Source organism: Phaseolus vulgaris, unplaced genomic scaffold (assembly GCF_000499845.2).
Source record: "Phaseolus vulgaris cultivar G19833 unplaced genomic scaffold, P. vulgaris v2.0 scaffold_73, whole genome shotgun sequence".
Taxonomy (NCBI): Eukaryota; Viridiplantae; Streptophyta; class Magnoliopsida; order Fabales; family Fabaceae; genus Phaseolus; species Phaseolus vulgaris.
Window position 1 is genome coordinate 20001 of NW_027174123.1, and position 12573 is coordinate 32573.

The window sequence follows — 12573 nt, forward strand, 5'->3', positions numbered from 1 at the left end:
ATTTCTGAGTTTACTGGTTATAGTAACTAGTGTATGTTATAGTAACTAGTGTATGTTATAGTTACAAGTTTCTTCCGTGAGAGAAGTGTCCTGGGAAAATATGTAAATTTGTGCCTTTGTAAAATAATACTAGATAGATTATTTCTAGTTATAGGAGACATAATTGCATAGGGAAACTTTTTCTCTTTTATATAGCCTGCAGCAAGTTTCTTCCATTCTTTCACTTCAATTTTCTAGATGTATAGGAACAGATGCATCTTCTTAATGATTTATTGGTCTGGTTTATAGTAAGCAAACACTCTAATGAATGTTTTGCTTGAAGTAAATTAGAGCTTGTATTCGTTATCACTTGTTAGATGAAACTTCAATTCTCTCAGCTCCCCTTCTGGAGCATCAACATCACATTGCAAATGTTCTCCCTTAGGAGCGACCGAGACCGTTGAAGACTCAACTGAGAAGGCCGAAGGCCACGGGTATTTGGCCGATGGCCGGCCCTCACCATGAGAATTTGGCCGATGGCCGAACCCCATTACAATTAACGCTCAAACCGAGATCAGTGAAGCTAATCCATCATCAAGAATTAGGTAATGCAACCCTAAGCGGTATCCACCCCGATAAACGGGCCCAACAAGGTAGGCCCACCAGAATAATATAAATAGCATGCATCCCAAGGAGTAAGGTATGTCATTTATTACGATTTGCCTACCTGAGAGCTGACCACCCGCTTTACTGACTTGAGCGTCGGAGTGCCTTCACAGGTACCCCCACCATCCGGTGTTCACCCGACGACCGAGCGCCGAGTGCCGAAGGATAAGCAGGAGGACGAGAAGAATCTCAGCTCACCACCCAGTCACCTGACCGACCGAGGGAAGGAGAAGAAGACTTCAATAGTTCTCTAGGTCCCATCTCCCTAGCAGGAACACTTTCCAAATATACTATTTTACCAATATACCTCCAGATAAATTAGAGATTATGATAGAAATCAGCTAACACTGATTCGGTCCATTATAGCAAATACTCATGACTAAACACTATAAATAAACATTCTTTAGAAGTATAATATACACTTTAATCAGTTTTCACTATATACTTTTAACACAGAGTACTTACTTGTCGGAGTACCTTCTTCAAGTCAACTTCGATCAACAATTTAAGAAGAAAATTTGAAGTGAGGAGCACCGAAATTATATAACTAATCTGAGATACTATCTAGACCCACTTTATCTATTTACCGTTTATCTATACAAATTTAATAATTAATAAATTCAGCAAAATTTTAGTATAATTTAAGAAAGTTTTGAAATATGAAAATAAATAAAAAGATTATAAATTTATTGAACTACGTTAACTTAAAGCATTGAAAATACGACATTGGAAAGAAAGTAAAAATAATAAAATATGTTTGTTTATTGAATTTGCTTGTGCACGTGTCCCGCAACGGATATTTTCCACTCACATGTTTTAAGGGCGCCACTTACTCACTAACTCTATGATTTTCAAAATTTCAAAACGACGCGTAATACGAGGAGAGATAAACGAGGCCACACCGAGAAAACTTTGTGCTCTATCACAACTCAAAACACGTGTGCGCACTATTGGGCTTCATGACTCAAAGCCCATTAAAAGACCCGGCCCGTATTTCCTGATCTGACATTATCTTCTAGGGTTTCTTTTTCTTCCTTCCATCGATGCTTTGTGTTCTGGGAATTCGAATCTTCAATTTGCCTCAGCGCGAAGGATCATGGTGGGATTCAGAAACAGATACATGGTGATGGAGGTTTTTGTCAACCCTAATAGAGACAAAGTGGGCAATGATTCTATTATAATTACACAGTTTAATGTCTCCAAAGCTGTGAAAGACAGCCTTTTGGAGAATTTTGGGGAGTGTGGTTTGGCTTCATCGTTGGGATCATTCCAAGGTAAGTGCTAATTTGTTTAATTTCATGCTTCTTTTTTTTTTAATTCTACACAATTTGATTTTGATCGTATTAACATTTGCTTTTTGTTTTTTGTGTACAGTTAAGTATGTGAATTCAATTACCAATGTGTGTATAATTCGGGTATCAAGAGAGGACTATCAGAAAGTATGGTCTGCCATTACAATGGTCACAAACATTGCAAACTGCCCCGTCATGTTTAATTTGCTGGATTTGTCTGGTAAACAAAAATAAAATCCTGCTTCGTTGGTTTTTTTTTGGTTAATTTCTTTGGAAATGTATTGGAATTGAACAAGGGAGAAAAGAAAAAAAGTGTGTGCTAGATATGATATCTCGTGGAAAAGGAAAATTGTGAAAAAATCGGAAATTTTGCATTGTGCTATTGCTTTTTTTTTTCTATTCAGTTTGATCCTCATGTCTACGTGTATCAGAAAAAAAATGTATAGAGAGGTTAGCCCCTTGGAAGGATTTCATTACCCTGGAGGGTCTGCTTTGTGATCATACCATAAACAAATTGGTCCAGATTTCGATTTAGAATCCTGTTATTTGCGGCACTACTGTTGTCAGAAAACCTTTGTTTATTATGCTGTCGCTCGTCTTTATCTTTCAACAACAAAAGAATGACTTCGTATTTTCATAACTTGTACATTTACGATGAAATTTTTATTTCAATAGAATGCTGAGCCTATCTTGCTATGGGGTTATGATTTACGATGAAATTTATTATTAAAACAAAGCTACTAACTGTGAAAACAAAAGACCTCAGGGTACCAATGTGAAAACAAAAGACATCAGGGTATCAATGTGAAAACAAAAAGCATGTGTATTATAACTATTGAATGAAAATTGAGGTTTTGGATATTAGGCTTCCTATTATGAGGGGAGTGGAGCTTTGGGAGGGAAATTGGTTTGCAATAATTTGATATATGCAATTGTTGGGGTGACATGGACTGTGTGCTGCAGTCATATGTATATATAGATTAGTGTTTAGGGATATGTGTGCTACAAAATCAAATTGTGTAGAATTAAAAAAAAAAAAGCATGAAATCAAACAAATTAGCACTTACCTTGGAATGATCCCAACGATGAAGCCAAACCACACTCCCCAAAATTCTCCAAAAGGCTGTCTTTCACAGCTTTGGAGACATTAAACTGTGTAATTATAATAGAATCATTGCCCACTTTATCTCTATTAGGGTTGACAAAAACCTCCATCACCATGTATCTGTTTCTGAATCCCACCATGATCCTTCGCGCTGAGGCAAATTGAAGATTCGAATTCCCAGAACACAACGCATCGATGGAAGGAAGAAAAAGAAACCCTGGAAGATAATGTCAGATCAGGGAATACGGGCCGGGTCTTTTAATGGGCTTTGAGTCATGAAGCCCAATAGTGCGCACACGTGTTTTGAGTTGTGATAGAGCACACAGTTTTCTCGGTGTGGCCTCGTCTCGGCCTCTCGGCCAAGTCTTCTAAGGTCTTGGCCTCTCGGCCGTCTCGGCCAAGCCTTCCAAGGTCTCGGCCTCTCGGCCAAGTCTTCTAAGGTCTCGGCCATACCGGTACACTTGCCCCCCAGGCTCAAGGGCAGATGTGTTAGATATGTCCGATGAGTCTTTAATGATGGGTGTCGGTCGATTTCCCTTGATCGTGCGGTTATTCCATTTCTCGAGGTGTGACGTGACCCAGGGTGTGAACAAATAAGTTGGACTAGGGCGGTCGGCCTTTTAATTGTGATTTTAATCGAACAAGAACGGGCGATCGGCCATTTAATTGTGATGTTTAATCGAACAACTAAGGATAGGTGGCCAGCTTACTTGCGATGTTAATCGAGCAAGTGTAGTGGGCGGCCGACCATTACTTGCGATGATAGTCGAGCAAGCGGGAAGTCGGTTGGTCAATACTTGCGATGTTAATCGAGCAAATTTGGAGAGCGTTCGCCGGAACTTGCGATGTTAATCGAGCAAGAGGGCGTTCGTCCAATACTTGCAATGTCATCGAGCAAGTTTGGTGGGAAGTCGGCCGGCACTTGCGATGTTAATCGAGCAAATTAGGTGAGAGATCGGCCGGAACTTGCGATGTTAATCGAGCAAGCGGGCAATCGTTCGGCCAATACTTGCGATGTTAATCGAGCAAGGGGGCGTTCGGCCAAACTTGCAATGTCATCGAGCAAGTTTGGTGGGTGGTCGGCCGGCACTTGCGATGTTAATCGAAAAAGCGGGCAGTCGTTCAGCCATTACTTGCGATGTTAATCGAGCAAGTTTGGTGGGTGGTCGGCCGGAACTTGCGATGTTAATCGAGCAAGGGGGCAGTCGGTCGGCCGAAAAGTCGGCCAAGCATTGAGACTTGGTGGCGCAAATTATGTCTCCTATAACTAGAAATAATCTATCTAGTATTATTTTACAAAGGCGCAAATTTACATATTTTCCCAGGACACTTCTCTCACGGAAGAAACTTGTAACTATAACATACACTAGTTACTATAACCAGTAAACTCAGAAATGCACTGAACTCACAGAGAGAACAAATACCCTATGATTAGAGAGATTAAAATTTAACCTAGAATTCTGAGGCAACTTGTGATTGAACGCAAACAAGTTGCAAATAACCTGAAAAATTTCAATGAGACACTAGTTGAAGGCCAAATATTCAGTGTTCCAAAACTTTGATCTTGTTGAGACAAGAATTCATGCCATCAGAATCGGCAGTAGAGAATCGATCACCAACCATGAGTTTGTAATGTTCAAACTTTGATTCCTCACACTTCAAGGCAGCATTTTTACAAGCCCTTATACTTCCTGAAGCACAAGTTAACATTTCATATCAGGATATATAATAATTTTATGTTAAACATCAAATCTTTAAGCGAAAGAAAATGTTTAAATCATGAATACGGCCAATGGCTAGTTAGATGCAATCAAATTGATAAAAAATGCCAAAAAATTTTGGAGTTTCATTCATATTGCTGTAAACATAATGCTTTATACATCAACACAATGCATAAATGATTTAAATAAAATCCTTATCCCTCCTAACCCGCACTGGGAAGTAAGAAAAGCAATGCATAACTAATCTATATATACATATGACTGCAGCACACAGTCCATGTCACCCCAACAATTGCATATATCAAATTATTGCAAACCAATTTCCCTCCCAAACAATGTTGTCAAACTCGTAACTCGGATCCGGATCAGAGAGGGAACAAAAACTCGTAACTCGGAGATCGTAACTCGAGTCGGAAGAGTTACTATTCGAGTTTCTATGCATAAGATAATTCATGAAACGGTCCAAATACATAATTTTGAGTCAGCTATGATTTTTATTTAGGATAAGAAAATGTGTTGGAGATAAAAATAATTGTAATTTTTTAAATGGGCCTAAAAAACCTAATTTTGAGTAAGCTGTTAATTTTATTTAGGGTTCCAGAGCAGAAGCTGTGAATTTTATTTAGGATTCCAGCTGCACATAACAGAGTACATTCCATATTTAAATTTTGAATTAGGTTTTATTAGGTTAAAATTGAAATGGGCCTTAGGCCCAAAGTTATGACTCTTAAAATTTAGGTTTAGGCATGTGCTGCAGCATCTTTTCCTTCCTTATGCGCGGCGCCGTCGCAACTCCTCCTTCCTTATGCGCGGCGCCGTCGCCACAGCTCCTTCTTCATGCTTCGCCGACGTCACAACATACGTTTGCGGTGGTGCGCGAAGGCGGCGGCGAGCACGAGCGGCGCATTAGGGTTTTTTCTGGACCGCGTCATGGATCGCGGAAGCTCATAGATCGATCCAACACTTAGATCACTGGATCGCTCCGATCCAGAGAGGGTCTGATCCCACCTCCGATCCAACTCGTTTTTGCCTAAAAAGATCGTAAAAGCGCAAGATCGGCGAGTTAACTCGCGATCTTGACAACACTGATCATATCTAGCACACACTTTTTTTCTTTTCTCCCTTGTTCAATTCCAATATATTTCCAAAGAAATTAAACAAAAAAAAACCAACGAAGCAGGATTTTATTTTTGTTTACCAGACAAATCCAGCAAATTAAACATGACGGGGCAGTTTGCAATGTTTGTGACCATTGTAATGGCAGACCATACTTTCTGATAGTCCTCTCTTGATACGCGAATTATACACACATGGGTAATTGAATTCACATACTTAACTGTACACAAAAAACAAAAAGCAAATGTTAATACGATCAAAATCAAATTGTGTAGAATTAAAAAAAAAAAAGCATGAAATCAAACAAATTAGCACTTACCTTGGAATGATCCCAACGATGAAGCCAAACCACACTCCCCAAAATTCTCCAAAAGGCTGTCTTTCACAGCTTTGGAGACATTAAACTGTGTAATTATAATAGAATCATTGCCCACTTTGTCTCTATTAGGGTTGACAAAAACCTCCATCACCATGTATCTGTTTCTGAATCCCACCATGATCCTTCGCGCTGAGGCAAATTGAAGATTCGAATTCCCAGAACACAAAGCATCGATGGAAGGAAGAAAAAGAAACCCAGGAAGATAATGTCAGATCAGGAAATACGGGCCGGGTCTTTTAATGGGCTTTGAGTCATGAAGCCCAATAGTGCGCACACGTGTTTTGAGTTGTGATAGAGCACAAAGTTTTCTCGGTGTGGCCTCGTCTCGGCCTCTCGGCCAAGTCTTCTAAGGTCTTGGCCTCTCGGCCGTCTCGGCCAAGCCTTATCAGGTCTCGGCCTCTCGGCCAAGTCTTTTAAGGTCTCGGCATCTCGGTCGTCTCGGCCAACTCTTCTAAGGTCTCGGCCATACCGGTACACTTGCCCCCCAGGCTCAAGGGCAGATGTGTTAGATATGTCCGATGAGTCTTTAATGATGGGTGTCGGTCGGTTTCCCTTGATCATGCGGTTATTCCATTTCTCGAGGTGTGACGTGACCCAGGGTGTGATCAAATAAGTTGGACTCAGGCGGTCGGCCTTTTAATTGTGATTTTAATCGAACAAGTACGGGCGATCGGCCATTTAATTGTGATCTTTAATCGAACAACTAAGGATAGGTGGCCAGCTTACTTGCGATGTTAATCGAGCAAATGTAGTGGGCGGCCGACCATTACTTGCGATGATAGTCGAGCAAGCGGGAAGTCGGTCGATCAATACTTGCGATGTTAATCGAGCAAATTTGGTGAGCATTCGGCCGGAACTTGCGATGTTAATCGAGCAAGCGGGCAATCGTTCGGCCAGTACTTGCGATGTTAATCGAGCAAGCGGGCGTTCGTCCAATACTTGCAATGTCATCGATCAAGTTTGGTGAGCAGTCGGCCCGCACTTGCGATGTTAATCGAGCAAATTAGGTGAGCGATCGGCCGGAACTTGCGATGTTAATCGAGCAAGCGGGCAATCGTTCGGCCAATACTTGCGATGTTAATCGAGCGAGGGGGCGTTCGGCCAAACTTGCAATGTCATCGAGCAAGTTTGGTGGGTGGTCGGCCGGCACTTGCGATGTTAATCGAAAAAGCGGGCAGTCGTTCAGCCATTACTTGCGATGTTAATCGAGCAAGTTTGGTGGGTGGTCGGCCGGAACTTGCGATGTTAATCGAGCAAGGGGGCAGTCGGTCGGCCGAAAAGTCGGCCAAGCATTGAGACTTGGTGGCGCAAATTATGTCTCCTATAACCAGAAATAATCTATCTAGTATTATTTTACAAAGGCGCAAATTTACATATTTTCCCAGGACACTTCTCTCACGGAAGAAACTTGTAACTATAACATACACTAGTTACTATAACCAGTAAACTCAGAAATGCACTGAACTCACAGAGAGAACAAATACCCTATGATTAGAGAGATTAAAATTTAACCTAGAAGAATTCTGAGGCAACTTGTGATTGAACGCAAACAAGTTGCAAATAACCTGAAAAATTTCAATGAGACACTAGTTGAAGGCCAAAATACTCAGTGTTCCAAAACTTTGATCTTGTTGAGACAAGAATTCATGCCATCTGCCCTTGAGCCTGGGGGGCAAGTGTACCGGTATGGCCGAGACCTTACAAGAGTTGGCCGAGACGACCGAGAGGCCGAGACCTTAGAAGACTTGGCCGAGAGGCCGAGACTTTGAACAGTACAAACTCATGGTTGGTGATCGATTCTCTACTGCCGATTCTGATGGCATGAATTCTTGTCTCAACAAGATCAAAGTTTTGGAACACTGAGTATTTTGGCCTTCAACTAGTGTCTCATTGAAATTTTTCAGGTTATTTGCAACTTGTTACTCATGATTGGTGGAAAATTAATTTCTAATTTTTTTAATACTTTTAATGAAAAGTGATTTAAACCAAATATAATGTTTTTCACGTAGGAATAAAAAGATTTTCATTATTTAAATCTATAATTATAACTTTTGTTTTGTAATAATTGTCATTCAAAATGTATTAGTTGTCATTTGGTATTGTGAGAAAAATAACGACAAAAAACTAATCCATAAATTCCAGCTCTGTAAGAAAATTATCCAGTACTCGTAAAAGAGGAGTAGTTATAAACATTATAACCATGCTAATATATAAGTCCAGTCTTAGCAAGGTTATGCAGAGCGTGGAATGTATGGTATCTCGATTTAGTCTTTTACCAGCAAATTCTTCACGCCCCACATTATCAATGCATGTATATGGAGCTTAATGGTCTTCTCCTTCCAGTTGCTGATAGTTTGTACAAAATCAACACACTGAATTACAATGAAACGTTTTAAAATTACTTCCCAATTTCAGTATAAAAAAAGAAGAAAATGCCCTTAAATAAAATGGAATACATTCCTTTTGTAGAATATGTTTTCCGAACTCCTTATGTAGAATATGTTCAGTTTTTTTTAGAAACATTTTTTTGTATTGTGAGTTTTTTGGATTTTTATTTCCGAAACACAATAGTATCTGCTGGAAAAGTTTTTTATGCCCCGTTGTCAAACTTAAACAAGCCCTTGTTGAACAATTTAGATTTCATTACATGGCAATTGCTTCCTGAACCATATCACTGCACCCGATCCCAGTGGAAAAGACGAAACTGTCCTTAAAAAAAAATTTCGAAATATGTGTTCCGGATATTCTTTTCCGGAACGAAATTTTATATTACGGATTTTTTTATCCGGAATGGATTTTTTATTTTTGTTTCTGGATTTTCATTTCCGAAACACAATTATTTCTTTTGTGGATTTTTTTTTCCGGAATGTATTATTTTTCAATTCTGGATTTTTTTGTCCGAAATAAAATTTTAATTTTTGTTTTCGGATTTTTATTTCCGAAACTTAATAATTACTTCCGGATTTATTTTTCTGGAATATATTATTTTCAATTCCAGATTTTTATTTCCGGAATTAAGGGCATTTTTTAAAATTAAAAAAATATGTTGGGTGCAGGTTAAAAATAATTGGGTGCAGGGAGCATTTGCCTCATTACATTTGAGGTTGTAAGCCCATGCAAGGCATCCCTACTTCTTCTGGAAAAAATTGATCAAAATAGTGTAATTCATTTTGAAAATTACACAAATAAACAAATACAAAAAAATTATGAAAATGGATATTTTCGAGTTAAAGTTGTTAATGGTATAGATAACATTAATTAAATTCATTAATCTGTCATTTATTTTATTTTTTTAAAAATTAAAGTTACCAACATATTAACAACTTTACTTTATATAAAATATGAGAAAAGTGTACACTGGTTTGACAACTCTAATATTTTATTTAAATTGTTGACAATTTCAGTTGAATTTTTTTTTAAAATTTAATTTTGTTTAAAATAAAAAAATTTAGAAATTATTTAAAATTACATGAATGGACAACAACGTTGTGAAAATTTGTATTTTATAGATAAATAATATTAAAAAGTTAAAACTACATTTTGTTTTGACAAAAAAAATTGTGTTGGGTTAAAAATAGGTTGTGCAATAAATACAAAATATTTAACACTTTTTAAATATTGTTAAAATTAAACATTTTTTGTTGTTTTAAAAAATTAAAATTATGTTCACGAAGTAGCATTTATGATTTATATAATTATAAATAAAAGGGGTAGCATTTAAAAAATATTTATAAAATAATAAATAAGTAAAATTTATACATGATTAGAAAATAGAAATGTAGGAAAAGTTGTCATCTATGAGAAGCTGTGCCACAGGGTGGTCTTCTTCGTTGTCCTCGTGGTCGTCCTTGTGGTTGTTGTTCGGATGGAACGGTAGGAAGGAGCGGAGGTGGAATGTCATCGTAAGTGTCTTCGACTTCATTGTCCTCACTTTGATTTATGGACACCTGTGAAGGCATTGTTGGTCGATAATATTGCATGGATGACATTGGATTGTAGGTAGATGGAGGGGTTATGGTAGAGGTTGCAAAGGAATTTGATGGACCAACAAAAAATTGTTGTTGAGATGAAAATATTAAGTAGTTGAAAGGTGGTTGATGGAATGACGATTGGAATGACATGTGAAATTGATCCCTATCTCCGAACAACTGGAATAGGTGAACACTTGTTGTTGAACATGTACCCGATTTTTGTTGACTATAAAACCTAAAAACACTACACTATCTACACAAAAAGTGATTTTATCTATATTGTTCCGGCCGGTTGACCTGGGTCGTCTTTATGCGTATCTTGTTCTAACGAGCTAGGGCACCTTCGTTCCGCTTCGTCTGTGAGTACCTGAAAAAGAAGAACAAAGGGGCGCCCTCGTGGCCGTTTGCACTCCGACGATCAAGTCAGCTGGCGAGAAACACCGAAGTAACTAGAAACTGTATGCTAATCTCAATGACTGAAACTGTGTGGCTAAAACTATGTTGCCCTAATTGCCTTGTGCTCACAGTGGGTGCGCCGTCAAGAACAACTAGGGTTTTTCCTCTATATGTCTATCTGAGAACTAGGTTAAAAATCGTGTAACTGTGAAAACGTACCTTACTAGGGCTCTTCGCGCCCTTCATATAGGTGAAAACTAGGGTTTACCTTTGCGCTGCTGCTATTATCTAGGGTTCCTTGGAGAATGTCCTTACGCCGCTATCCTTAGGATCTTAGCGTATCTGGCCCTTAGCGTATCTGGACCATGGACTTCCCTTATCTGGAGTGCAATGATTAACCTTGTGGCCGCTTGGGCTCTAACTTGAGCGTTGTATCTCTCACGCCATCATACTGTTTAGGTGCCCTAATTAATAACGTCTCATGCATGCAGCCTTCCTTGGAGATCTTTTATGGGCACGTGGGCATTGTTACGTGCCCCTTTGACTTGATCGTTTATTCTGTGCGGAGGGTCCCACAGCGCCGCCACCCAACTTAGGGTTATTCCATCGTGTGATGTCACGCGGGTTGACTCTTCGGGCGATGTCTTACTTGAGCGGCGTCTTGCTTAGGCGATGTCCTTCTCTTGGCGGTGACACATCTCGGCGATAACCGATTATTTATACTGCAGAACGCCGCTTCTACATACGGCGACTACGTTGACTTCTTGACCACCTACCTTTCTCTTGTCCATGTCATCACACCCGATGACCTGGTCGGTACATATATTAACAAACAAACTATTTTTCCTAAGCACTAAAAGAACCTCTTTTAGGCGACTTAGGTAAGACTTTAGACTTTGACTATATACTAATATATCATCAAAATAAACTACTACATATTTACCTATGCATTATTCATAAGCCTCATGAAAGTGCTAAGTGCATTAGTGAGTCCAATACTTGCAATGTCATCGATCAAGTTTGGTGAGCAGTCGGCCCGCACTTGCGATGTTAATCGAGCAAATTAGGTGAGCGATCGGCCGGAACTTGCGATGTTAATCGAGCAAGCGGGCAATCGTTCGGCCAATACTTGCGATGTTAATCGAGCGAGGGGGCGTTCGGCCAAACTTGCAATGTCATCGAGCAAGTTTGGTGGGTGGTCGGCCGGCACTTGCGATGTTAATCGAAAAAGCGGGCAGTCGTTCAGCCATTACTTGCGATGTTAATCGAGCAAGTTTGGTGGGTGGTCGGCCGGAACTTGCGATGTTAATCGAGCAAGGGGGCAGTCGGTCGGCCGAAAAGTCGGCCAAGCATTGAGACTTGGTGGCGCAAATTATGTCTCCTATAACCAGAAATAATCTATCTAGTATTATTTTACAAAGGCGCAAATTTACATATTTTCCCAGGACACTTCTCTCACGGAAGAAACTTGTAACTATAACATACACTAGTTACTATAACCAGTAAACTCAGAAATGCACTGAACTCACAGAGAGAACAAATACCCTATGATTAGAGAGATTAAAATTTAACCTAGAAGAATTCTGAGGCAACTTGTGATTGAACGCAAACAAGTTGCAAATAACCTGAAAAATTTCAATGAGACACTAGTTGAAGGCCAAAATACTCAGTGTTCCAAAACTTTGATCTTGTTGAGACAAGAATTCATGCCATCTGCCCTTGAGCCTGGGGGGCAAGTGTACCGGTATGGCCGAGACCTTACAAGAGTTGGCCGAGACGACCGAGAGGCCGAGACCTTAGAAGACTTGGCCGAGAGGCCGAGACTTTGAACAGTACAAACTCATGGTTGGTGATCGATTCTCTACTGCCGATTCTGATGGCATGAATTCTTGTCTCAACAAGATCAAAGTTTTGGAACACTGAGTATTTTGGCCTTCAACTAGTGTCT

General features: G+C 39.5%; 2 protein-coding genes and 1 long non-coding RNA gene across 3 annotated transcripts in view; 2 read left to right on the forward strand and 1 right to left on the reverse strand.

The window, feature by feature from the left end:
- The window catches only part of LOC137817466 (uncharacterized), a 1488-nt gene extending 1468 nt beyond the window's left edge, over window positions 1-20 (forward strand). Inside the window, exon 2 of the long non-coding RNA XR_011081965.1 lies at window positions 1-20. This exon is cut by the window's left edge and continues 295 nt beyond it. This is a non-coding gene — a long non-coding RNA (uncharacterized lncRNA).
- A 1471-nt stretch (window positions 21-1491) lies between these two features.
- On the forward strand, window positions 1492-2632 carry LOC137817465 (probable ribonuclease P/MRP protein subunit POP5). Its single transcript, XM_068620756.1, has 3 exons — window positions 1492-1919; window positions 2020-2157; window positions 2369-2632. The coding sequence occupies exons 1-3, from the start codon at window positions 1742-1744 to the stop codon at window positions 2470-2472; spliced, it is 420 nt and encodes a 139-aa protein (XP_068476857.1). The 5' UTR covers window positions 1492-1741; the 3' UTR covers window positions 2473-2632.
- A 1678-nt stretch (window positions 2633-4310) lies between these two features.
- Window positions 4311-6460, reverse strand: LOC137817464 (probable ribonuclease P/MRP protein subunit POP5). The gene is made up of 3 exons (XM_068620755.1): window positions 6199-6460; window positions 5962-6099; window positions 4311-4733 (listed from the first exon to the last, which is right to left on the reverse strand). The coding sequence occupies exons 1-3, from the start codon at window positions 6374-6376 to the stop codon at window positions 4585-4587; spliced, it is 465 nt and encodes a 154-aa protein (XP_068476856.1). The 5' UTR covers window positions 6377-6460; the 3' UTR covers window positions 4311-4584.
- Window positions 6461-12573: the final 6113 nt, after the last annotated feature.